General features: G+C 40.2%; 1 protein-coding gene across 5 annotated transcripts in view; it reads right to left on the reverse strand.

Moving 5' to 3' along the window:
• shank2a (SH3 and multiple ankyrin repeat domains 2a) overlaps positions 1-27,430 on the reverse strand; it is a 443,207-nt gene that overhangs the window by 117,723 nt on the left and 298,054 nt on the right. For all 5 annotated transcript variants that reach the window (XM_078162170.1, XM_078162166.1, XM_078162159.1 and 2 more), the window contains one exon: positions 25,211-25,643. In XM_078162170.1, coding sequence (XP_078018296.1) covers positions 25,211-25,643 — 433 coding nt within the window. The remainder of the gene's footprint in view (positions 1-25,210; positions 25,644-27,430) is intronic.

Consider the following 27,430-nt stretch of genomic DNA (forward strand, 5'->3'; position numbering starts at 1 on the left):
CAGCGGGCATGAAGACCTCACAAATCTTTTTGCATGATTTGAAGTTGCATGAGTTGAAGACGGGATCTCTTCAATGACACACACCTGGGCATTTGCTAGCCTGTTTCAATGTGTGTTCACCGAATGCTAGGAAGGAACCTTGCCTAGCCCCAGTAGGACCCAACTTGAGAGGACCTGAAGCATCCTTGACTTTGAGAAGCACCAACAGTCTTCACCAGGGCAGTTCTTGTTTTTGGTCTTATGATATGTCCTTGGATCCAAACAATTGTTCTGTTTGTGAAGTAGCAATCCTCAGCCAATCTGACTTTTGCTCACTTTATAGAGCTTTATGTTCTTCGTTGGGTGTGTTGCACAGCCAAACAATTTGAGTAATGTAAAGAGACAGAGTGGAGAAGAGTTAGAGACAAAACCGCAGCGAAGGAAAAACTAGGAGATTAAAGAGAAAGAAGTAAATGGAGTGCAGGAGCAAGGGATTGAGAGAGAGAGAGAGAGGGGAAGGAAATGGTTTTTTCAAGTAAGTGGGTCACCTTGTCCTGTAGACTGCGCTCCTCCTCAAACCTTCACAGGCCTTTGGAGAGCTAACCCCATTCAATACCTAGTGAGACTACTCGCACATTTTCCACAGGAAAGCCATGGACAAAACTGCAATTGTGCAATCTGAGCAGCTAGAAATACTCTTTATACCACTGAGAGGCCAAATACTGTATTATTCACACACAGCAATCTAAAAAGCTCTGACAGTTGTCAGGTTGATGGCTGACCTGTTTGATGGCTGACATCTTGTGTTAAACAACTGTAGAGTACAATCCTGGTCAACCTTTTTTCTTTGTGAATGCCTGTTCATATTGTGATTATCATAAGTGCAAGCTGAGTGTATGCTTCATATGACGTTTTCCACCCCTGATCTCATGTCTTCAGTTTTTATCACTGTTTTGATTTATTTCCTTTTAGTATGCAGAGGTTTAGAGGTTCTGCATCTGTTTTACAGCACTGGTGTTGCGTCTCCTGTTTCACAATCCAGAAAGATGACTATTTTGACTTAAAGGGGCAAAAAGCGAAGTCGTTTCACCGCTAGGTTTGCTGTTGTGCACTGCCTGTAGACCAAAATAAAGTGTGTCATGAGCCACTCCTCCCTCTACCTCTGCTCTCCACCCCCCCACCTCACTCACTTCGTCTGTGCAGCCGAGGACCGCAGCACTCCACGGACTGTTACATCCAGGCGGTCCCGGTGTTTCTTCCGCAGGCTCCACTTCACTCAGCTGCCCGATATACCCGCTGCTTCTTCCCACATTAACCTGAATAACAAACCAGGGCTCGGTGCTCCGGTTGGATCTAAGCGGAGAGCCGGGGCTAACATTAGCTGGGAGCCTGAGGAGGAAGCACCGGTTAGCCCCGGTTTCACTACAGGCAGATTCACTCGCCACAGGGGCGAGGAAATAAAACCTAAACAGCCAACTAAGTTTGGCTTAGTTTAGCAGTTAGCGATGTCTTTCACTCACTCTCAGTCTCTGCTATGTTTAGCTATTTTCCTGCTTTCCTGTTAGCGTTAGCACTAGTCGGCTGCCACGCTAACGTCCCTACTCTTCTCCGTGAGCCGGAGCCTTGAGAAGAGTAGGGACGTTAGCGTTAGCTCCACGAGTTAGCACTAGAGCTACAACGGCTACTGGAGTAACTTACAGCTATGGAGCGCTTCTACCAGCTCTTCTAGTCACTGAGCCTCGCCTCCATCTCAGCAAATATATTACATTTATTACAGGTACCATCATCATTGAAGTAGGCAGGGAAATAGCTAAACACAGCCCACCAGGCTGCCCGCCGGGCTACATTTTACAATGCTAATTGCAAATGTTAGCTGGACTGCCGGGCTACTCACCTAACACAACCGTAACACCTGACTTATTGCTGGGACAGAGCCGCTAATAACTCAAGCTCCGGACATTAACTCATGCTACAGTTGTAACATTAAATTAAATTGAATCGACATAGCAACATGTGCCTAACGTTACTGTAACACTAATTAAAACAGGCATTTGACTTTATGTTGTACCTGTCCAGGAGAAGAAGAGCTAGCTCTGAGTCAGATTGTAGCCCCTTTAGCTCTCGCAGTGCTCTCCACCTTGGAAATGCAAGGCCAATGTTAATCCGAGTTCTGTCCCTTTTCTTATCCGACAACTTCTTCACCAACAACCGTTGTTTCTTAAGAGGTAATGTCGGATCCTGGTCGTCTTCAGGTGAACGTTTCATTCCGCTCTCCGCCATTTCGCTTCGAAAATACGTACTGCCATTGCTCACTGGCTGTAGCCTTTTATAGGGAGGGAGGGCCAAGGGCTCTGAGGGGGGGTGGGGGGTGGGTGGATTCACATGAATGTACATGAACGCGCAGCTGGACCGGCTTGTAAACAAGGGGCTGCAGATCAACACAGAGAGAGGGTGTGTGAGGTCATGCTATACTCCAGATGACATTACACCTCTAGTTCTTCACATGGCAATTTTTTAATTCCTTCAATCTAGAAATGATGAATTTCGCTTATTGCTCCTTTAACAACTGACCAAAAATATTAAAGTAAAAACATTAAAGAAAAATGGGCCCTATATAGGACTGTCCATAGGTTCCATATTGGCCCCATGCCAATTGAAAACAGTACAAAGACATGCACTTTCCAGTGTTAAATGGAGTGGGTGCTGAACCAGAGAAACGTCTGTCAAAGTAGTAAACAAATAAGTCCGCTCACCAAGCAAATCTGTTTAGAAGCATCTTAATGCAGAATGACATTTTGGGCCCCTCAAAACATCACATTTAACGAAGCATTTCACAATAGAGCCCCAAAAAGACAATCTATTTTTGCAGCTGCTGACATTATATAACCCTCATGTATCTGCTCTACTCCTGCTACTTTGCTTTATATTGACATGACCATGTATAAATAGTTCCATTTACATAGACTGACCATGACTTTTCACAAAAACATACAGTAGGTTTTAGCTTCAGATGCTAAAGACCTTTGTTGTTCTATATCTTGTATTGTAAAGGAATATTTACAAGCACAGTCCAGCAAAACAATGGTCAAAATTAAAGAAGCAGAGACCAAGATGTCCTGGATCGTAGATAATGCAACTCACTGACATCTTTTCATTTATCCCTCTGCCTGTTCAAAGCATCCTGTAAAATTCACCTATCTAATGTGAAATTAGGTGAATTTTACAGGGTTTTACCCAAAGTAAAATGAAAGCTGTTCTTGTTTTATCTTTAGTACATGTACATGCATGGTCTCCTTTGAAAAGTAATACTCTAAAGTTTTCCCCCAACAGTCAGAATCACTGTGAGTGCATTCGTCATTGAGTTATAGAGGTTTCAACACACTGAAATAAAATGCAAATAGATGCTGCAGATAATTAGAACTGGGGCCTATTCACTGGAAAACACAATAGAAGCCTCACAGTCCATATTCTAAGTAGATAACAGAAAATAAACAATTTACACGTTATTCTAAGATTTTGTACAGCTGCTTTTCAAAAAAGAGGGTGCAACAATGTACGAATAGCTGGCTACTGATTGGCTGTAAGGCCATAGGAAGTGGAGAAAGCACTTCCTTCAACCCAGGCCCTCGCTGCCCATTGAAGTGAAGACTGTCAATATGGAAGCTCCTATTGGCTCTAGTGAGGTGTCAATCAAAAAAGGTCATAAGTTTGCCACCATTTTGACAGTGAGGAGGGCATATTTACATACTAACGGAAAAATGATGGATAATATGTGGAGAAAGACAGGTTGAGTAAACCTGACATCACTATGACAACATCAGTCGTATTTTCTCAGACTTAAATATCTCCACACGCTGATGTGTATTCAGCATGACAAGTTAACTGTGAACATGACTTTCATAGTTTTATCTACAACATAACAACATTTCTTGCTACTTTTAGATTAATGTAGTGAAACTCTGAGGGCACTGAGCACTGAAAACTGAGGTGACTGACGTTACTCTTCCACACCTGCACATAACCAAGCTGCATCACACCATACAGCACATTAGAAAATCATCTTTTATGACTGTTATTTTATCGAGCTGTCTTCCCGCCGTTAAAAGATGTGCTTTTATTATGAAAATGCAAAATTAGCCAGGAATTCTCATACCCATGCTGCAACTTTTTACACAACTCATAAAGGGTTCTTTTCATGAACAGAAAACAGTCATCATCCATCGCTGCTATGGGACTGTTCTAAATCTGTACTTGTTGGTATAATGATGTGGGAGAAACATTTCCCACAAAGCCACTTCAGATTCAGATGAAACTGAATCCGGCCTACAAGATCAGCATGTACTGGCTGAAATGGAGAAACAGTCAGCCATGTTTTCCCTCATGCTTTTTTTTTTCTTTTTTGGCAATTACCCAGGTGGCTTTGAGGTGCTAATTAGACAGTGTTGATTAATACCAGCTGTGCATAATTTGTGCTATTATTGGATGATCACCCGAGACAAGGAGATAGAAGGAAGGAGAGAGGAAGAGAGAGGGTGGAGGGAGAGGGATGTTGGAGGAAGGGAGAGAGAGAATGGAAGGAGAGAAAGGGAGCAACAATATTAAAGTGCAGACACAAAAACAGTACAGTTTTTACATTGAACAATTTGTTGGAAGCCACTGTGGTCGTGTTATACAAGCACAGAGAAGTGAGAGATAGAGGGAGAGACTATGACCCCATTTAAACCATGGTATTAACATGCAATCTGTGTCTGGATATCTTATCAGGCTCAGGAAATGTATCGTACTGTGCACTGCAATCAGAGCCCATTGGGCCTGGATCTCAACCAGGTAGAAAGATAATCAGATTAGTTTATTGATATCAAAGAGAAATTGCAGTAAATGCCATGTAGCCTATACTGAAACTGAAAACAACACAGTCCAATAACATATTAGCAAACACAAAGCAACATTAGAATTAATTAGAAGTTTCTAACTAGCTGACAAAAGTGTGTCCAATATTCTCTCACATTTTAGCTGTGATTTGGTCTGAAACTCATATATTCACAAGCTAGTCTCTAACCCCTTTTACACTGCCTCCTCAAGGTGGGAATTTCAAACCATTATGTTGCCTTGCTGTATAAAAGGTACAATCGCGGAATGGGGGTACAGAGTTGTCTCACCTTTAAGCTGGCACTGGAGGTAGTAACAGTGCCAAAACAGTAGGCTAGTTCGAGATGAACTGCGCCTCGCCTGGAAAGTAGACAACATCAGGCAGATGCAGCAGGAGGCGGTGACAAAAAGCTGCTTCTTGTGAAATCTGATGCTGATTTATTAAATTGTTATCAGACGTATATATCAGTTTGTTTGCATTCTCCTATTGTTTTAATCATGACAGAATAGCCTATTAAAATGCTTTCTGTAATTTATGTTCATGGTTCAACCTCAATTTTACATGAATTCTCATTTTAATCAGCATCGTATCAGTTTACTGCTGCAGAACAGACCTGTCCCCTCAACTACATAAATAAATTGAAAACATCAGCCTAACAGTCAAACACAGAGGAAAGAAATACAAGACAAGAGCTTTCATTAAGGATCAGTCAGATATAGTCAGGGCTTCACATCTCTATAGATGTGATTTTAAGAATCCTCACATCCCACTGACCACAAGTCTGTGTTGCTAAATACTTCAATAACTAAGCCAATCCAATATTGATATGCAATAGACAACGTATAGTTTATGATGAATGTATTTAGTTTTTGACTACTGAATGTCACCGTCAGTCACACAACATATATTCTGTTAAAAGAACAAACCTTCAAATCATACAAATAAAATCAAAATCCTTGAAATTCAACAAAAGTGAAAAGTTTATCTAAAATGAAATATCACTGAGTCAACGTCTAAACCAATCAGCTGTTAGATCAAGTGAGACCCAGGTGTTTCCCAGCGTGCCCTGGGTCTTTCAGTCGGTGGGGAGCAACTGCAGCACCTGGTTCTAAAAACTGCGGCCACTTTGACCTCTTGAGAATATTGTTGTCCACTTTTGCATGAAGGCAGAGCAAATTGGGATGAAAACTGACACAAATCTAACCAATCGCCGATTCTGTGCAGGTCTGGGTCATCTTGAACAAGCCAGCAAGACTGGATCATGAGCAGCATGAGTGTGACATTTTGAAAACATTTTGTGTGTGCGAGCCTGCGGGAAATTTAAAAACTAGCTGATAGCAGTTAGCGGTTAACTCCAATAACTACAGCAGCTGAAAATGTCCTCAAATTGTCCTCAAAAAAAAAAAAAAAAGAGGTCCAGGAGCTCCTTACCCTCCAAGCAGAGGGCAAGATCAGCAGCCAACAGGAATAGTAAATGATTGTTATTGCTATGTTAATGCCGTTGCCATTGTACTGCTGAGGCTTATGTTATATTTCACATGCGAGGCCGATGCTGTTGTGTTACATGTCACACCTGTCATGCCAATACTGATTCTGCAATGCTGGCATGCTGTCTAAAATCACACACTGGAGCGGAATGATGCCATCATTTTGGTTTGGTTCTGTGTAAAAATGCAAAGGTGGCATAAATAAGGGACTTGATAGTGGCCCAATAGCGCCATCTCTGTGTAAAAAGGGCAGCAGACTGTATGACGGCTCCCCAAAAGTGAAGTCAAAACATCTTGATCCCCCCCTGGTGGCTGGCTGCAGTAGAGGTCATAAACCACATTGGAAGATAAAAGTCTGAATACAGTTTATTTATTTATTTAAGTATGTTATGGTGATCTTGGCCTGCATTATGATTAGGACTTGTAATGAAGATATGGAGTTTAATAATTGTGTGAGAGGTGGTGCTGCTTTATTTCCAGATTTTGCCAATTTACAATTTACCACCTCACCGTCTGCATCGCCAATTTTCCCTGTCTCCAAAATGTTCGTACCGATGGGTCAGAGTTTCCCTACATGTGCACACATTCTCCCGTCAAGTTTGTTCTTACAGATCACAACTTTTGTGTGGGAGGCCTCATTTTGTGCTTATGCAATTGTTATACATGAGATCCTTGATCACAGTGATCTGGAAACCAAACAGTAAAATAATAACTGTGTGCAGCTGTGTGCAGAGTCATTTTCTATGACTGCCTCATTCTGTTCAAACTCAGAACAGTGTTTTCAGCTGTGAGCACTCAGAGTTTTTCATTGTTAGGGTCCGGGCAGCTAAGCTGCCAGGACACTATTGTAATCCCAGGTATTCTTCTTCTTGTAATCCTAGGTATTCTTCTTCTGCTTCTTCTTCTTCTTCTTCTTCTTCTTTCTTCTTCCGAGGAAATCATACTTCCCATGGGTGAAAACTCACCAAACTTTGCACAAAGGTCCAGTCTCATGCCAGATATCCTCAGCTGTAAACTCAAGCCAATAGTCCTGATGGTGGCGCTACAGCAAGCGTCTAAAGTTCAAAACTTTGAAAATTCATAACAAATCAACCATACGTGCTACAACTTCACAACTTTCATCAAACTGTATCCCCAATACTGAAACTTTTGTATATTTAATCCTATTAAAAATTATGAAGTTCATCACTCTGTTTTTTTCAAAAACTGTAAAACTTCTTAAACCTATCTCCTCCCACAATTTTTGCTCAATTGACACCAAACTTGCTACAGAGCATCTTCAGACTGTCGTACAAAAACTATGTTTCTCAGATTTTTGATTTATCAAAAATTGAGCCTACAGTACATCAAAATGTTTGACTGTAAACGGTACTGTAAACATGTACATGCAAATTCTTGCTAAATAAATCTTCAATGTTCATGAAAAAATGACAAAATTCTAGAGTCATGGTAGATGATGTGTGGCAAATTTCAGAATTTTATCTCAAAAACTGAATTTTTTACAGCATTTTGAATTTTGCTCTAATGTGAACAATTGGAGTCAATGTAAAAATGGCAATTTTAAACATCAGTTTTTCACTTATAGAGCAAATCAATTATTGTTACAAACAAATTACCAACATCTCCATGCTGTCTAGATACAATATGTCTATTTTCAGATTTTTGTCTTAATAACTAAATTTTTTACAGTGGTTTCAAATCTGCCTTTCCATGCACGGATGGCTGATTTCCTACACAACAGTGAATGGCTTCCTCAATTTGTGAAGCTACTGTTGAGTTGCTACTTGTCATTTAGCTCAGAGTGGTAGATGACCGTCTTAGGTTCCAGAGGTTGCGGATTCAAGCCTCAACTGGTGCAGAATCCACATTGTAATGTAAACATCTTAATCATCTTCCTGTGCTCCAGTTTATTGCTTAGAATTGCCTGAGCCTGACTCATCGATGTTCAGCATCTACAAGTCTTTTTCCTGCTAGAAAATCTGCCTTCTCATGCTTGAAAATAAACCAAACTTTGCACAAAGATCCAGTGTCAATACTTCAGTGTGAAACTATCTGAGGCTTTTCACTTTGCACATAGCTCAACTAGTTAAACATCAGTTTTTCACTTATGAAGCAAATCAATCATTGTTAAAATAAATTACCAACATCTCCATGCTGTCTAGATGCAATATGTGTATTTTCAGATTTTTGTTTCGAGTGTTTCGATTTTTGTTTACAGTGGTTTGAAATCTGCTTTTCCATGCATGGACGGCTGCTAAACCTGCACGTCTGGCTTAGTCAATTTGTGAAGCTACATGTGAATTGTCACTGACTAATTAGCTCAGTGAGCTAGAAATTGATCGTTAGTCTCAGAGGTTGTGAGTTCAAGCCTCAGCTGATGCAAAAGGCAGATTGTGTTGCTAAATTCCTAAATGTCTTCCAATTCTTCTGCTTGTTGCTCAGAATTGCTTAAAAATGCCTAGACCTGACCCATTGCTGCATAGCAGCTATAATTAAAAGTGAAATTCCTGCTAGTCTTCAGTCATCTCCAGACCTGTCAATCAGTGTGAGAAACCATGCAGTGCTGTACTGTATGTTTCAGGTTTCATGATAATGTATGTTGGAGCTCTGTGACAACAGTGTTTAGGCAGCACTGGTCTGTCCTGACACTGTACACTCATTTCTCACCACATTTAGCTGGGAAGCTGTTGCCATGACACCCTGGGGCTGACTGACAGCTGTCACTGTGTGAATGTTTGTGTGTATAAGTATGTGTTTAAGTGTGTGTGTGTGTGTGTGTGTGTGTGTGAGCAAGTGTGGGCTCACATGTGCATGTGTGTGTTGCCTTCTAACAAATGACATGTCAAGTGGGAGCAAGGGGATGTCACAGAGACGTTGTCATGTGTGTGTGGGTGGAGATTGGATGATGGGGGATGGGATTATGGTTAGGAGAGAAATGAGGAAGTAGAAGCACAGAGAGAAAGCACTGGAATTAAGGCTTTAAAGAGCAGCTGGGTGGCAATGACTGCCTGGAAGAGCTTAAGTTCACACTGACTGGACAGGGATCATGAGTGACAACCCATCCGTGCCATCTTAGCTGTCTTATAGCGAGGTCATTTCACTGGAATGTCTCATGAGCTGTATTTATTAAATATAAATGATATATAAAGAATTTTAAACAACACTTGCTTTTGATCATGAATGTGTTTTTATAATTAGGGCAGTTATACATCCACAGTTATCCGAGTTGAGCCCACAGAAATAGGTCTTTGAGAAAGTCCTAACCTGAATGTCCAAGGCATTACGCCATTATGTAGTATCTACTGTAGACACGTGCAACACAATTTGTTAATAGTAGGGGTATCTTCAAAATTGGGGTTAATAAATCCTGTGAAAAGGCCAAAACTAACAATGTGTTTGCCCGTCTCTTAGTACTTTCTGACTTCCTGTCTGTGGCTCTCAGCCACAAGCCCATTGGTTCCTACTGAAGACATAAATATTGAAAATAAATGTATCCAACTTTTCCCTAGCGCTCATGATACCTTGAATTCACCTTGCGTGAAATATGGGTGAGGCCAATCCGGTCTCATTCCTAAGCTGTCGAATAGTGGGGCTTGGGCAGTGACTTCTGGTGTCAGACACTGACAAAAAAAGCAAAAAAGCTGTCCTTTCACGTCGGCATGATACGTGACCATTATTGTGTTATGGCGTAATGTAAAGGGGAAACATGGCTGGACAACAACGTACCCCAAAAGGATGAAAAGTCCAAGTGCGGTGGGTGGGTCCAACAACCACGACTTTCACTCAGGAGGCCGGAGTTCACTTCCTGTATGAACGTAATGCCAAACCCTGTTATTTCTTGCTAAACCTCACCATGTGCATGTGTTTGCTAAATGTATCCATGTGTGTTTGTTGTTGAAAGAAAAAACATCAATTGCGGTGTTGTACCGATGTAGTGTGTTTGTTTTAAAAGAGACTGTGTGCAAACTGTACATTTCCTGTGAAAAAGGAAGTGTACACAATGCATGTAACAATGCTGAAGTTGAACACGGTCTCCCGGAGTGTCAACAACAGATGCACCCAGGGCACCTTGCACGTCATATCTCGACGTGGAAAGTCTACGTTGATATGTGACGAGGTCAGAGTGAGAATGTGTTGCATGCTGAACCGCCATCTGCTTTTTCCAATGGTAACAGTGCAATGAACGGTGTACTAATCCTCTTTCCTAGAGCGGTTGTGAAATAAAACGTGCGGAACACACCACTTGTAACAACGCAGACGGGATAACATTATCATACCTCTGCCATCTCTGAAAGCCATCTCAAAGCATTATTTGTTTCCCTTTTTAACTAAGAACGTTAGTGCTTAGCTTGCCTTGCTACATTAACATGTTAACATAACAGAGCTTGAGCTATGAGCACTTATGATTTCTTACAACTCCTAAACAGACAGTAGCACATTCAGTGAACATTTAACATAATTCTGTATTACTTCTGGCTCCGGGTTAAGTAAATAAACATGATGTGTACCAGATAATGCTCCACTTTTGCTGCCTTAATGACAGTTTACACATTTTTATAACTGTATATTCATTAAAACAGTGTTCTACTAAGTGAAACACTGATGAATTTAGTAAAATTAGCAGCAGACCTCAGTAAAATCAGTAATATAAAGTAGTAGCAAAATAAATAACTTCAGGCATTCATTTTATATGACATGAAAGCATTACAGCAAATCAGTAACACATTCTCAGACTACATGACTAAACACATAATCCAAGGTAAGATATTCACTCTATTTAACAACCGGCAATTTTATCATATAGGTTGAGAATGCAGTCATACAGGGAGAGACAGATATCATGTGAGATCTGTCAAAGTTAGCCTGACTAACCTCTGCCAACTAATGGAATATAGGTGTGTTGCTTATGCATTTAAGACATGAACCATGTGACATATATAATGGAAAACTACTGTGATGATTTAACTGATTGAAATGTGCTTGCTTTACAGAGAGGAGAAGTACAGAAGGAGAAGTATAGTGCTGTAACGGATGAGCTCACGTAATCACATGCAGCTAGAATAGATAATTATGACCATGAATGGCAGAAAGAACAGAATGTGTTGTATTCAGATAATTCTGTACATTGGGGGTGGGGAAGTGTTGCTCTTGTCTTCTCAAAACAGGAAGAAACAGCCCCAACGAGTCAGATCAACACGAGGCAGCTGTGTAAGAGAATGAGGAAGCAGGCAGCGAGCAACCAATGAGAAGACGACGCCTGTGCACAATGACACTCTGTTACACTGAAATATACTGGGTCAGAGAGAGACAGGAGGTCAGACTTCGTGAACTGACACACCTTTGTTGTTCGTCAGGGACGTGAAGATCAGACCCAGAGCTCTGTAACTTTATTCCTTTACTGCTTAATAAACCTACTAATTGAGACCGAATATCTTCTCTATTCTCTTCATTAACGAATGCGCAGGACCAGGCTCTCATATAGTCAACATTGAGGGATAGAGTGAGCCAAAGTCCAACACAACTCACTGGAAGTTGCACCCACTACCAGGGGCGTAGCCATCATTTCAGAAGTGAGGGGGACAAATTGTTCAGAGGTCTACTGAGTGATTTACCATTCTCTCACATTCAATTGCACTTGTCCTTAGCGGCTAAAGAACCACATAACCACAAACAGCCACAGTACAGCACCAGGGGACCGACTTAAGCTCTTTAAAATTATATACTATCAAAATCTAAAGTATTAGCTGCCAAAGTCTTGTTGAGTTGACACAGAATGACCCTCGAGCATCTAAAGGGTAAGCAGCCAGGTAATTAAGTGCCAAATACTTGCCTGGTTTCTCCCTGTCCCTCTTCTATCTATTACAATATTATGGATAATGTATGTGCAAAGCAAAATTTATAAATAGAATTAAGAGTAGTAGTGGTCACATAGCTGTGGAAATTAATCGCAAAGTCACTTTTATGCTATAGATATTTTCTCTCAGCCAGTTATAATCTCTTCTCACCTGTGAAGACCCTGCATGATCATCCTTGCTGGCCTCTGGTCCACTATCTCCTCCCTGACCCTGCTCTTTCTATTGTGGCAATAAAGATTAAAAAATATGTGCAAAGCGAAATTTTGAAATATAATTAGGAATAGTAGTAGTGAAATTGCTGTGGAAATTAACTTCAAAGTCACTTTTATGCTATAGATATTTTCTCTCAGCCAGTTATATTCTCTCCTCACCTGTGAGGACCCTGCATGATCATCCTTATTGGCCTTTGGTCCACTGTCTCCTCCCTGACCCTGCTCTTTCTATTGTGGCTATAAAGATAAAAAAAATATGTGCAAAGCAATAGTGAGCACAAGTTCTGTGCAGAAATTAAGAAGGAGTGGGTTTATTCCTAGCATGAAACTAGCTAGCAAGCGATTTAACATCGGTAACAATAACATTAGCATTCTTGTTAACTAGCTTAACTTGATATATTGGCATCTATTAATTAGTCATCATTTAGCTAACATTATTTACATACAACAGCATTACTCAACTTACACGGTTTGTTTGGAAGAGACTGTGCAAGGTTTTTTGCTTCTTGCTGGCTGGTTTGCTGAACATAGTTAACACACAGCAGCACTGTCCAGCGGCACACGTCTCGTCTGTATGATTGATTCAGATCACAACACTATGCTGCCTGGCACCGCCTACTCATGGTGTGTTTAAAAAACACGTACCACATGTTAAAAACGAATTGAACGGTTGTAACGGCTGTAAAATGTGCGGGGGACAGAGGGCACAGATACCGGACATCCGGGCATCATGTCCGCTACACCCATGCCCACTACCATTTCCACAGTAGTGCCCTGAGGAATAAGGTGGATTTTTTGAAAGGATCAATACTTTTATAAAAACAGTGGCTCACTGTATTTTTCAGCAAAAGAAATTGTATATTTGTTCAGGACTATTTTTAGTGGTGGATTAATCCACATTTGGTACTCCAGTGAGTGTTTGTGGCAGCAGGACAGTGTATGTAGGGATTGAGTCAAAATAAATAGTTATCCATCCATAGTCATCAGTGTGTGTGTGTGTGTTCATTATAAAGGAACATGTCACCCAGTAACACAGTGTGGCTCATTGATATGTTTGATCATTTTTGGACAACACTGGAGCTCTATGGCATGGCATGAAGAAGAAGTCACACAACAGTTGTTAGCAAGATCAGTTCACTCATGGTTTTGGCCTTATTATGGAATTTCAAAAGTATTAGTATGTAATGAATATCAATTTTGACCTGGGGGACATCCATAAAAGGCCATTAATTTCCTGGTTTCTACAACAAGGCCAAGAGGAGCTACACAGAGCCAGGGCTGTGACTGTCCCTGATAACATTACATTATTAGCAATTTTGCATTTATCACTCATTAGTTCTTCTCTTCTGTTGGCTTCAGTTGGAATCCACCTGCCCTCCACAACAGATACCTTTTTTCTCCAACATGCTGATTCACAGATATGTTGATAAATAAGTAAATTCAAAGTTCAGTTTCAGCATGTTAAATAGATTTTATATTTGTTGGGTATCACTGACCCTTATTGTTCCCAATCAGTTAGTGTTAATTGACAGAAGAACTGTGATGCATTTTTCTGGCTCATTTGTTGTAACTGTTACAACAATTCTTCACAATTTTCCTCAAAGTTAATGCCATTATATCATTATATATATTGTATTGTATCATTTGTATTTACAGGAACATGTTACCCTTGCGTCCTGACTGACACCCCACTGAGAATCAATGTTTCCCTAAACTGTAACAGTATCAGCGCATATTCAGAAATGGGTAGCTGTGGGAATTATAACGACAAGTGCAAGACAAAAGCTCATGGCAACATGTAGGTTGGCAGTTAACATTAATATCATATAACAAAGATGTGAGTCTGATTTCAGTGTGAATCAGGGACCTCAAGGGACTGTCGGAGATGATGGAGTCAATATTACCCTCTGGGCCTCTGGTTCTATATCTGTGTTCACATACATCTACAAACCTACAAATACACTGATGAACTAGTTCCATGTGCTTACAAAAATAATGTTTTCAACCTGAACACCATCAGGTTTTCAAAACTTGAATCAGCATACTCTGATGTGCTGTGAAGATTCACACATTGTGACCAAAGTATGGAAAGTACTGCAACAATAAATTCTTTGAAATGTCCCTGTATCTTTGTAACATAAGTAAATGCACACTGGGGTTGCATTAAGGATTGTATTGCTTGTCGATTAATCTTTTTATTAATTGATTTTTCAGTAAATAAAGATATTCCAGAGCCAAAAGTGATGCTTTCAGATTGCTTTTGTTTTGTTGGACCAGAAATCAAAAGCTGAACTCTCATCACTTTTCTCCCATTTCAGAAGTAGGTCGGAGCAAATGTTAAGCATTTCTGCTTCAAAGGTGCCGTTGTAAAATAATATATTTTCTTTTGACTGACTTATCAGTTAATCCACAGCTCTAATTCTGAACATATGCACACTATGCTGCAAACATAGACTGTAAAATTACAGACATAGCTAGTGAGATGTCACCCATTGGTTTGTGGACTCATGGCATTACAGCTGTCACCATATTGTTTTTTTTAGAGTCAGAAGTGACCATATTTGGGCACTACGCTGGCGCTGTGGAGGAGCGAGGGGTGGATCTAATCAAGGAGCTGAGGACACTTTGCCAGACAGCCTGTCACTCAAAGCAGCCTTCCCTTAACTATGCATGATTTTAAGCCTTAATAAAATGTAAACTGGTGATTAATTTCTGTTTATTTTATTTTATTTCATTTATATATTTAAGAAAAGGGAAAGTGTGCATTAATCAACATTTTAACAAATGTAAATGCACCCGAATTAGCTGAAAGGCTAGTTTTCATCATCAGTCCCTTCGCCAGCTGTAAAAGGGCATCCTAGAAAAATTAAAAACAACAATAAAATACAGCATGTAAAGCAGGTCAAAGCATATTGCATTATAGCAAAAAACACATCACATATACATGTAATACGGGTACAGACAAAATCCACCATTATATGCTACAGTTAAATACTACGTGTATCAGTGTTCACATCTTTGGGTGTCAACAAGCCATTTCTTGGCATTAACCTTAAATAAGTGATATGATAAAGACTCTCTAATTGTTTGTGGTACTGAATTTCACTGATGCGATGCCCTGCAGGAAAAAAATGGCCTTGCTGAATGCAGTTTTTCTACAGCTGTATTGTGCAGTCTCCCCCTTGCTGCCCCTCTGGTAGCTCTGTCAGCGGTGGATCAGAAGGTTATAAAGCCAGATAGGGGAGGAGGCACTGAATCTTATATACAAGACAAATATTTTTATACATGATGAGGTTTTCCCAGCTCAGTAGTTTATACTGAATATGGCACTTAAGAAATCAGAAAGGTTCCTTGTCTAACATTTTGAGTGCTTGTTTGTATAATGATTCCAGTGGTTTCACTGCTGTTGAGTGTGCATTACACCAACTTATGAGACGGCATGTGATGTGGGAGACGATCAGTAAGGAGAAGTTTATCTTGGCAGCTTCAGTTGAAAGGACATCCCTGATAAACCTGAAGTTTGATAAACTAAACTTCACTTTATTACTTATTTTTTCAATGTGGGTTTTGCAACTGCGGTTTGAGTCAGTGTGCAGTCCTAGATATTTATATTCTATGACAACCTGTAACTTCTCCCCAGAGATGAAAACATCTGGTTTCACACTTATGTTGTTTTTTTGACAAAAACATACAAACACTTTTAAAAGACAGGATAAGTTGAGCCAAGATGTGATCAACAACACAGAATCTGTTAGCTTGGCTGAGACCTTCTCTAACATCTTCCCATGACCAAAGATAACTGTGTCATCAGCGTACATTAAGGTGTCACATTTATCACACACAGACGGCAGATCATTAATGTACATGCTGAACAGAATTGGACCCAGTACAGACCCCTCTGGAACACCAGTTGATAATTGCAGAAGGTTTGAGTTATGATTATCAATTTTGACCAGTTGAGCTCGAGATGAAAGGTAGGATTGGATCAAATTGAGGAATTCTATAGAGAGTTTGAAGTTCTGGAGTTCACTTAATAGGACTGAATAGTTAACAGTGTCAAATGCTTTCCATAGGTCAAGGAATACAGCCCCCACTACCCCTCCCCTGTCCACTGATGCCTTGACCTTTCCATGAAGTAGCATGTGGCTGCTTCTGTGGAGTGAATAGTCTAGAATCCGAACTGCATTGGGTGCAGTGAGAAGGCACAGTTGTTGAGGTGGTTAGTGATTTGCATGTAAACCACTTTTTTTTATATACCTTTGATACAGTGTGTAAGATACTGATAGGCCTGTAGTTGAAGGTAAAGAGAGGGTCACCACTTCTGAATATAGGAATTGTTGGGAATAGAATGATGTTATGTGTTTTACTATAAGTTGTGTTTCACTATATAAGTTTTAGATGTGTGAACAATGAGAATACTGAGATGATTTCAGCTGATCTGAATGTGTTTGCTTTGCAGAAGTGGAGAAGTACAGGAGAGGAAGAGACATGGAGTCTGAGGAGCACATACCGCAATGCTTAGATAATTAGTTTCATATATGGTAAAAAGAATAGAAAGTGATATACAGATAGTAAGGTACAGCACGTGTAGGGAGTTGTGTTGTTCTCTTGTCTTTCAAAACAGGAACCACGCCCCCACCGCCAGCGGGAAGGAGTCAGATTAACACGAGGCAGGGGCGTGGTGTGGTGAAGGAGGAAGTGGAACTGCCAATGAGAAGAGGACAACGCCTTGCGTGCACAATGACACTCTGTTACACTCAAATATACTGGATCAGGGAAAGGACAGGAGGTCAGACTTCGTGAACTGACAGAATGACAGCAGCAGGTTTCGATGATTCGGGAAATCTTCCCGGACTCTGTGAAGTGTTGATAATGTGTGTCAGTAGATTAAATAATAAAGGACTGATTTCTTTTAGCATGAGTGTGTCCATGCCATAGACATCCTTAGCTTGTGAAGACTTGAGAAATGTGATCACTTTTGTAACTTCTGACTTAGATAATGGTGTTGGACTTAATAGGGGCTCATTTGTATTAATAGTGACAGTATTGATGGTGCATACGTTGTTTTGTTGTATAGGGAAACTCTGGGCTATTGTCACAACTGACCAGAGATGGGGACTCGAGTTATTGTGACTTGGACTTGAGTCGACTCGAGTCGCTGTTTTGATGACTTGTGACTTGACTTGACAAAAAATAAAAGACTTGAGACTTGACTCGGACTTGGAAGTTAAAGATTCAGGACTTGACTTGACTTGAGACACGATGACTTGAATGACTTGAGTGTTATTCACATCATGTTTTCAGTTTGAATATAAAATTAATAAATTAATTATTTATTATTTTAATTACCTGGTAGGAGTGCAGACTGAGAATGGCGCTGTCATGATTGGATCACTACCCTGTCAATCAGTCATGCCCTACGTACCTTACGTGTTTATTGGAGAAACAGGCCCTCTTATATCAGATAGGCATCAACATGTCAGCGGGAGGCGTACTGAGAGTCATCGTCTTCGGCTTTCGGAATTACCATTATGAAGACGAACTCACAAAAGACGAACAGCACAGTGCAAGACATGCGGCATAAACATCTTGGACAGCCAGATGACAACTTCAAACTTTGTTCATCATTTGAAGATCAAATGACTGGCCAGTGATGTTTACTGACTCTTACTTATATCTTGTCTTTTCACTTTATTAAGATCAGATTCTGCAGGTAAAATTACAATAATAAGGTGACTTGACTTGGACTTGACTTGACCTATTACAGGACTTGACTTGACTTGACATAACCTGTGACTTGACTTGACTTGCCTAAGAAAAAATGACTTGGGACTTACTTGAGACTTGAAGGTTAAGAATTGAGACTTACTTGAGACTTGCACATGTGTGACTTGGTCCCATCTCTGCAACTGACTCAACAAAGTATTGGTGTCCATAAGTGTCTGTGCCACATCAGCTGGAGTCTGTACAATTGTGCCATTAACCTTTAAATGAATTGGTTTTGTAGTGGCGATATATATACCAGTTAATTTATTGATTTGAGTCCAAATAGCTTTGGAGTTACCATGACAATTTTCAATGAGTGAAATGTAGAATTTCACTTTTGCTTTTCTCAGCAGAATTCTGCAGTGGAAAATTAGGACCACTAGGCACAACAAGTATTTTGTTCCTACAGCAATTAGGCTATATAATAATAGGTAAGTCAACAGGTTTGCTCAATGTTTTTTATTGTGGTGTTTTATCTATTGCTTTTACTGTGATCCTATTGTATCTTGACTGCTTTAATTAGGTGTTTTGACTTAATGTTATCATGGCATTGTGTTGTTTTCATTCATTTGTCTTCTTTTAATGCCTCTGTGATGGAGAGTGGAATGACCACATGAATTTTCCACTTGTGACAAAATAAAGTTCACCTTGACCTTGACCTCATTTGCCTTATTTTTCTGTTCCTTAGCATTGCAAGTTTCTGCCTATCACTGTTCAATTTGGACATTTAAGGTCTAAATCTTGAGCCTTCATGATTTTTTTTTTTAAATTATCATTCATCCAGGGGAGTTTGCTTCTTGTTTTACATTTAATCTTGACTGAAAATTCACTGATTTTGGTTTCGAATTCTCTGTTTTGACTTGTTATTTCTAAATATATGTCGAGTTGTGGGTTGTTCCACTTCAAGTTTTTTATGGCTGTTTTGAAATTGTCTTGCTTGTGTTTTGTATATATATATATATATATATATATATATATATATATATACATGTGTACACAACAAAATTCCATGACTTTTCCAAAACTTTCAATGATTTTGACTAATCCCATTTCAGGCCTGGAAAATGTGATTGTGAAATCCCATGACCTTTTCATGTTTTCCACTATGGGAACCCTGTATTAAACAAACAGAGAAGATTTGTTTCACCTAAAATACAGAGAGAGCCATTCACCGCTATAGAATGACAGATTGTCCATCAACACATCATGAATACACATGGACAAGCTGATCACCACCTAAGTGGTTGGAAGGATTGGATGTATTACCCTGCTGGTTGTCAAATCAAAGCCACTGATCTAAAGCTGGAAGCTACAGCATTGTACCACCTTAAATCTATGAAACACCAGCAAAGTAGATGTGAAGCTCCTAAGATTCAACAGGGGAAGATGTAGAGGCACATTTCACTCTACAAGATTCTGTGCTAAACCGCTGTCAGCTCTCAAACACCGCTCTACTGTCGATGATCACACTCTCTTTCTCTCTACAAGCCAGTTTTTTAGTGAAATATGTCAAAAGACATGATAGTGATGTTCACGTTACTGCTGAAGCAAGGCAACTGTCCTCCCCCGTTTCTCTGGCCTTTCTTTCATCTCCTCCCTCACTTGTCTTCCTTAACTCTGTCCCCTCCACCCTCGCTCTAAACCCCTCATTCTGTGCTTTTATTCTCTTTTCTTCAGCAGCCTCCTCCTCCTTTCTTTGCTCTTCATCCTGTCGTAATTCTACTGTTTCATCTTCACATCTTTTTCTACAATGTACAGTGCATCTCTCCTTTCCCCTCCCCTCCCATCCTCTCCTCGACATTGGACAGAGGCAGAGCTACATAGTGTGGGTAGTGCTGGTGCAGCAGAGTGCTTCCAAATGTGTCCATCTGCCAAGAAGGAGGAGGAGGAGGAGGAGGAGGGGGAGGAAGAGGTAGAGGAAGAGGCCAGAGAGCATGTGTCTTAATCGGGATTGACAGTTACATCGCTCCAAGATAAACGCTCGTCACACTAATCCTCCACCGATCACACGCTCTCACACACACCACAGATGGAGCACAGATATACACAGATGTACAAGGTGACAAATCTGAGTGAACTCAGTCAGGTGGAGGCTGACTCACACACACTGAGGTAAAGCTGGAGTCAGCATTCTTAAAGCAGATATATGAAGCGTACACACTGCATACATACAAACTTGCACACATTTACAAAGTGTCTGCAGGCAACCATAGCAACGGTTGCCATAGCTACTGTAGGAAGCCAGAGTCTTTTTGATGGCACGTTTCCCAAAGGAGCCCGTCATACATCATCCTGCATGGGGGATGGTGGGATAGGATGTATACTGTACATACAGTGAACAGAAATATGCTCTGAGGAGACACACTAGGAGCTCTCAAGCCACAACCATTTCTAGCTTAAAGGGTAAATTCACTCAGCTCTCATGATAGTTTAAGTTTTATTTGTCCAAATTTTGAGAAACTGTCTCTGAGATTCCTGCCTCCACTCCAGGATAATAGAGGTGAATTGAGTTTGTGGACCTCACAGAATTAAAAAAACATCATTCAAACAAGACCTAGGACCTCTCCCAAACCATCCCTTACACCCCCTTGCCTACCCACTTAACCACTCTGTTTATTCCTGCAGAGGATTCCGTCATGTTGAGTGATGTCCCAAACCAGCCAGTGGGGAGTGGAAGTGTTTTCTAAAATGCTTCAACATGGAAGACACTCTGTACAAATAAAGTTCAGTGTGACTACCCTTACAAACGTAAACTGCTCAAACTATGGTAGACATTTGCATTGTCAAACAGACATTAACATCTTACAGGTTGCACTGTATTTAGGATCAAACATAGCCTTCTCTTGTCAGGTTCATCTGATTGTTAAAGACTCTGACATACTTTCCACATTAAAAGTCTGCAGCTGCGGTCACCTGCACCAGGGGCTGGAAGGTGAGCTTACCGTCCTCCTCCTGCCAGTGTCGAGTGAAACTGAAACTAGGAAGCCACTGCTGGGTCTGGAGTGACTCCAACTTAAAACTGACTTCACCGCAGTGCAGCGCCTGCGGCTGGCTTGACTGCAGTGTTTTAGACTTGACTGGAGCGTGGAATACGAGGTTGGAGCATGCCCAGACAGTGTGCTTGCTATGCCTACAGTCCACGCAGTCACAGAAATGGGCTGCACACGGGTGTCTGCATAGCGTCCATGTGGGCCCTTGCAGACAAACGGGCGAATGATGACATTTACTTCACAGGGACCAAAATGAACCCTCACACATGTATCATGAATACTATGAACTGGCCTGAAGTGTTGTATCTTCACAGGAACTGTTGCAAAAAACAAGCAGCTTATGAACCTCAGAGTCAAAAAGGATGAGATGTTAACAGAAAAAAGAAAAGAAATTCTATTAAAGAAGCTTAGGATTAAAATTCATTTCTATATATTTATTCATTTAGAGGTTTATAAGAAGGGGAAGTTTGTATTGTATGTTTATTTATACTCTGCAGGGGTTGCTGCAACTGGATTTGCGCTTCGGCAAGAACAAGTGAGGACAGCAAACGCTGAAAGGTTAAAAATAGGTAAATAATTTATTATCTATACTGAAAAGCAATATTAGTATTTGTTTATTAATTGGCCCCTGGCCTCCTGTCATTTTGCAAAAGTGGCCCCCAGGCAAAGCAAGTTGAGTATCCCTGCCCTACATATTAATGAAGGGTGCTTCATTCAGCTGTGAAAGTGACTACAAACAGAGTTACACTCTGTGATGGAGTGGGAATGAAGAGGGTCCGCTTTGGGAAAGGCACCTAGAGTCTACAACAACCACACCCGCAGCTCTGTAAAGCTGAACTAAGTGCTGAAGTCAGCAACATACTCACACTGAAAATGTTAACATAATGATGTTTGGCAGGTATAATCTCCACCATGTTAGTGGTGGAAAGTAACTAAGTACATTTACTCAAGTACTGTACTTAAGTACAATTTAGAGGTACTTGTTCTTTACTTTAGTATTTCCATTTTAGGCGACTAAATACTTATACTCCTTTACATAAGGAGGAAACATTGCTGGTTGCTCTGCACTCTGCCACATGTTTTTATGTCTACATCATGACTGTGTATGTGGGTGGGTGGGTGGTTGTGTGTGTGCGTGGGTGTGGGTGGGTGGGTGGCTGGGTGGCTGTGTGTATGCTTTATAAATAAAGATTGATTGATTGATTGATTGAAAGTAATACCTCACTACATTTATTTGACGGTTTTAGTTAGTTCTGCGAAACTGATGTTTTTAATGCAAAAAATAAATCAACAAAAAATTACAATATATTATTATAGGTTAAGGGGATAGTTACGATTTTTTGAACTGGGGTTGTACAGGGTACCTATCCATATATAGTAAAATATATAGAGTAAATGTCAACAAAATGTATTTAAGTGACCTAAAAAAGTCCCCCCTTAAAAAATCAGTTTAAGTGTATGCTATACTAGGGAAATTTAACAGCTTTGTGTTCATGTCAGACAGTCATTTTTAACTTGAAAATTAAGCGATTATATCACTCTCTTCAAAGCCAAACACAGGAACTGCTGGTCTACCACTGCCTTGATCAATTATTTTGTTTGTATTATTGTGTGACTTTGACACTCAAAAATGTTCAGATTCACCAAAGTCACAAAAAAAACCCACAAACTGACTAACCGATCAAAGCACACCAGCAGTAGTAGACCAGCGGCTTCCATGTTCACTGAGCTAAAATGACTCTTTTTGTCAATGGAGTCTGGTGGCTGTGACAATAGCACAGATGGGGAACCAAAGATGTTAACGGCTTCCCCGTTGAAACAAGCATTCTGACGCCAAGATGAAGCCCTGAAAATACTCTCAATGTAGCGTACACTTAAACTGATATTGATGTTTTAGGTGGGACTCCTTTTTGGGTGGCTAAAATACATTTTGTTGCTGACCCCTCCACAGCAGTACAATGCGTAGCGTCCAGGTTGGACTCCAGTGTGCTTCTCCAAACTGGGCGTGTGCCAACTGACATCTATTGTATGTGACACGCTGACTACAGATAAGTACCTCATACAACCCCACTTCAGAAAACCTGAACTATTCCTTTAAGGTACACAGCAGTATATAAAGTAAACAAAATGAGCTCCACCTTTACCAGCTGTAACATTAAAGTAACAAGCACATCAGTGCATCAATAATTAGAATCCAGTAATATAATAACTAATATTGTGAAATTGGCCATTCCGCATAAAGAGTATTTTTTTTCTTTTGGTACGCTAAGTATAATTTGATGCTAATACTTTTGTACTCTTACTTAAGTAAATTTTGAATGCAGGAGTTTTACTTGTAACAGAGTATTTCTACACAGTGGTATTTCTACTTTTACTTAAGTAAAAGGTCTGAGTGCTTCTTCCACTACTGCACCATGTTCACTATCTTAGTTTAGCATGTTAGCAAGCTAACATTTACTTATTAGCACAAAGTACAGCTGAGGCTGATGACAACGTCATTAGTTTTGCAGGTATTTGTTCATAAACAACCATATTAGACTACGTTACTGATTAACTAACTAAAATTTTGACCTGATGATGCCTCTTTGTGAAAAGTTACAAAACAGCCTGTCAATTCACCAGACTTATGGGGACACTGTTTCTAGAAAGAGATGCTGCTGTTGAATGTTGTACTTGGTTAGGAGAGCTTTATTTGTTCAGGAAGTCTCATTCTACTTATTCCTCTTCCTTTTTAAAACCTGGTGTCTACATTACCCACTGTGCAACTCGACTGCCGATGGTTGGATTGGAGATTCAAGTGTGTTATGTGCAGGGATGAAATGCATTCTCTTAAGAAAAAAAGACTATTATCTCAAAATTCTGAGAAAAGTTTTCAAGGAGAAAAAATCTTTGCCCTATTTTCCTGAATTAACAAGTATTTTATCTCAGAATTATGGAAAAAAATGTTCATATAAAAAAAAAAAGTCTGCTTGTTTTTTCTGAATTAAGAAGAAAATAATCTCTGACAATGATACAAGATTATTATCTCAAATCTCAATAAAAAGAGCAGATTTTTAAAAATGTTTTTTTTTTCTCATAATACTGAGATAATTATTTTGTTAATTCAGATTAACAGGGCAACTATTTTTGCTCAGATAAATACATAATGCTTCTGTAGTTATGCTAATGCTAAGTAATGGCTAATGTAGCCCTGAGCTTCTAGCCTGCAACACAAACCTGTTGTCTTCAGTTCAAACCAATGCTAACTCGGTGACATTCACTTGAGGACATTTATCCGACTTCACGCAGCTCCATCTAGAGACACAACTTTATTTCAGAAATGCAGTATACTCCCTAACCTGTAAATGGACTTTAATGGGTAAAATCGGTGCAGTTCCCCTTTAAGTACAGTAACCAGGTTTATCAGAGAAACCAGGTTACACAGGACGTCTGCTTTTTCATGCACTATAGTAACCTAGTTACTATAAATCTGCATATAGCAAGTTGCTAATCAGATATCTCCCCTACCCCCAAGCTTATCTATAGAGGTCATTGGTGGGGTTTGATACAGCTCCACAGACTAAAATTTGGAGAAACAAAAGCAAAATGATCTGCATGACTGGATACTGCTAGAGGTAAGCGAGAAATTGTTTCTGTAATTTTGGTGATCTGACCCTTTCAGGACACCTCATAAATGGTCTCCATCTTGTCAAACATGCAGAGGTCTGGAGGAAATCTGCTCTGTGGTGTCATGTTGCTTTGCTCTTAATTCTCTCCAGAGCAAAATTTCTCTGGACACTTGGTTATAGATGTGATGATGATGACATCTTGAATACAACCAGACCAGATCACAGCTGTGCTGGAACTAAACAGCAAAATATCGACAGTAAAATATCTGTGAGCCATATGTACACCTCTGATCTCCAGGTTAGTCAGTCTGGATCTTGTGAAGAGAAAAAAAGAGACTAAAAGCCCAGTGGACAGGAACAGTGTGTGTATATGTGTCAGTCCTTCATTCTTATTCGCTCAAACACAAACAGCTCTCCACTCTCCAGTGATTTACAGTGCTCACCTTGGCTGGCGCTGTGAGGGTAAAGCCCGTCGGGCCTCCTCCCCCAGCCGGCTGAGGGAGGGTGACCGGCTCCTTGCCCCCCTCCCCATGGTCCGGACCACCACGTTGCCATTGGGGCTGCCGCTGGGCATCTGCTGGAGCAGCTGGGGTGACAGGCTGCGATGTAATGCTGAGGAGCCAGGCTGCGAGTGACCCTGCTGGGGGGCCCTGTGTGGGTGGGGCTGGGCGTGTTGCTGCAGATGGGGGGCCCAGTTGCCAGGAGAACCGTGCTGCTGCTGCTGGTACTGACTGACTGTTAGGTTGTTGTCGCTGTTGGAGCGCAGCAGGACCCGTGGAGCTGATAACGAGGAGGGGGACTGGTCGTTTCCGCTGCCGTTACCAGAAGACGGACCCCGGCGGCGTTTGGAGTAGGCTGGAGCCTCGCGGAAAGGCACTGCAGAGAAATGAAAAGATTAATCTTTTGGAATTTTAGCATTAAATTCTTTGAGTAGGCTACCTTTGTTCATTTCTGATAGCCTTACTGTTTGCTTAATTTTTAAATGCTGATCAATGGGACTAACAACACATACAGTCCTCAGTGTCATAGATAGTAAGGGAATATATAATGTGTGACCTTAAAATGAGAGCAAGGTGCTTCCAGACTACAAATGTCAAAAGTTCACTATAATATTTACCTGTGATCACTCCTGCTAAAAAAATATTTTTAAGTTGACAGACTTGAGGATAAATATTTGTGTTGATTGATGTTGAGTAAATGGGAGTAATTCCAATAAAAGGGACAGAAGATAAAACACTGAAGGAATTTAAGTGGCAGTGGGAGTGAAAGTTTTAAAAAACTAGAATTATTGCTTCATGGTTGTTTGCCTCTGCAGTTACACTTTACATTCATGTCTATGTCTCGGCAGCATGGAAGATATATACAGTCAACACAGTTTCAAGGTGGACACCCAAGATTAGTGTCACCAATTTAGTATCTGACCAAATGTCTCCCCTTCTGTTCCTGAGATATGATGTTGAGTAATGGCCAGAAAAGTGTTTTTTGGGGAACATTATGATGTCAGAGTGAAGTTGACCTTTGACCATTTGGATATAAAATATCATCACATCATTATTTTATCCTATTTATCATAAATAGAGAATTAATTTCTGAGTTATGGCCAAAAACATGTTTGTGAGGTCACAGTGACCTTGATCTTTAACCTCTGACCACCAAATTGTAATCACTTCATTCTTCAGTCCAAGTGGACGTTTATGCCAAATTTGAGATTTTCTTAAGATATCTTGTCACAAAAATGAAATGGATGCAAGGTCACCATGGCCTTGACCTTTGACCACCAAAATCTAATCAATTTATTCATGAATCCAAGTGTTAATTTGTGCCAAATTTGAAAAAAAATTCCCTCAAGATGTTCACAGATATTATTTTCACAAGAGTGGGACGAACGAATTGTTGGATGGATGGACAAAAGGATGGGTGGATAGATGGGAGGACAGATGGATGGACAACAAACCAAAAACATTATGCCTCTGGCCACGGAGGCATAAAAAAAACACACTGGAAAAGATCTTGCAGGTTAAATCATATGGTACAAATGGAAGCGCTCATTTAAATACATGCAAAACTACAACTGCACCTTCTATTTGATGAACAAGAAAACCAATGGTGGTTTGAAGGCAATATAAACTTCTTTTTCATTACAAAATGTGCTTTTTTTTAAAAATATATACACATCTTACATCTTTATCGAATAGAAATGACAAGGATTGAACCATTTGTAAACATAATATTCCTTAGATATAAAACATCTGTTTAAAAGGTTGGCCTACATGTTTGATCATTATATACTCTAGGGATGTCAGTTTGATTAATTTTGTTTTCAATAAGCCGACACCCATCAGTCGGTAACAAACCAGTTAATTTAAAACAACAAAACAAAACAAAACTCAACAAAGATGTGAAAAAGCGGTCTTTCCTTTTAGTCCAGCACTCCTTTGACTCAGTGAGCTTAAGCACTGCATTTTAAAATGCTATAAATTTGAAGGTGGTGAAATTTTAATGTTTTATAATTACAATTTCTTGCCATTTATTTTATTTTCCATCAGCTTTGCTGAGATACAGCCAGCCAGCTGTGTTAAAATGTGGAAACATGCCCACTACCCAACCTTCAGTTTCCACTGGTTCCTCAGCCCTGCACTGTCTCCACCCAGGTCAAGTGGGAG

Source organism: Epinephelus lanceolatus, chromosome 2, assembly GCF_041903045.1.
Source record: "Epinephelus lanceolatus isolate andai-2023 chromosome 2, ASM4190304v1, whole genome shotgun sequence".
NCBI classification, from domain to species: Eukaryota; Metazoa; Chordata; class Actinopteri; order Perciformes; family Serranidae; genus Epinephelus; species Epinephelus lanceolatus.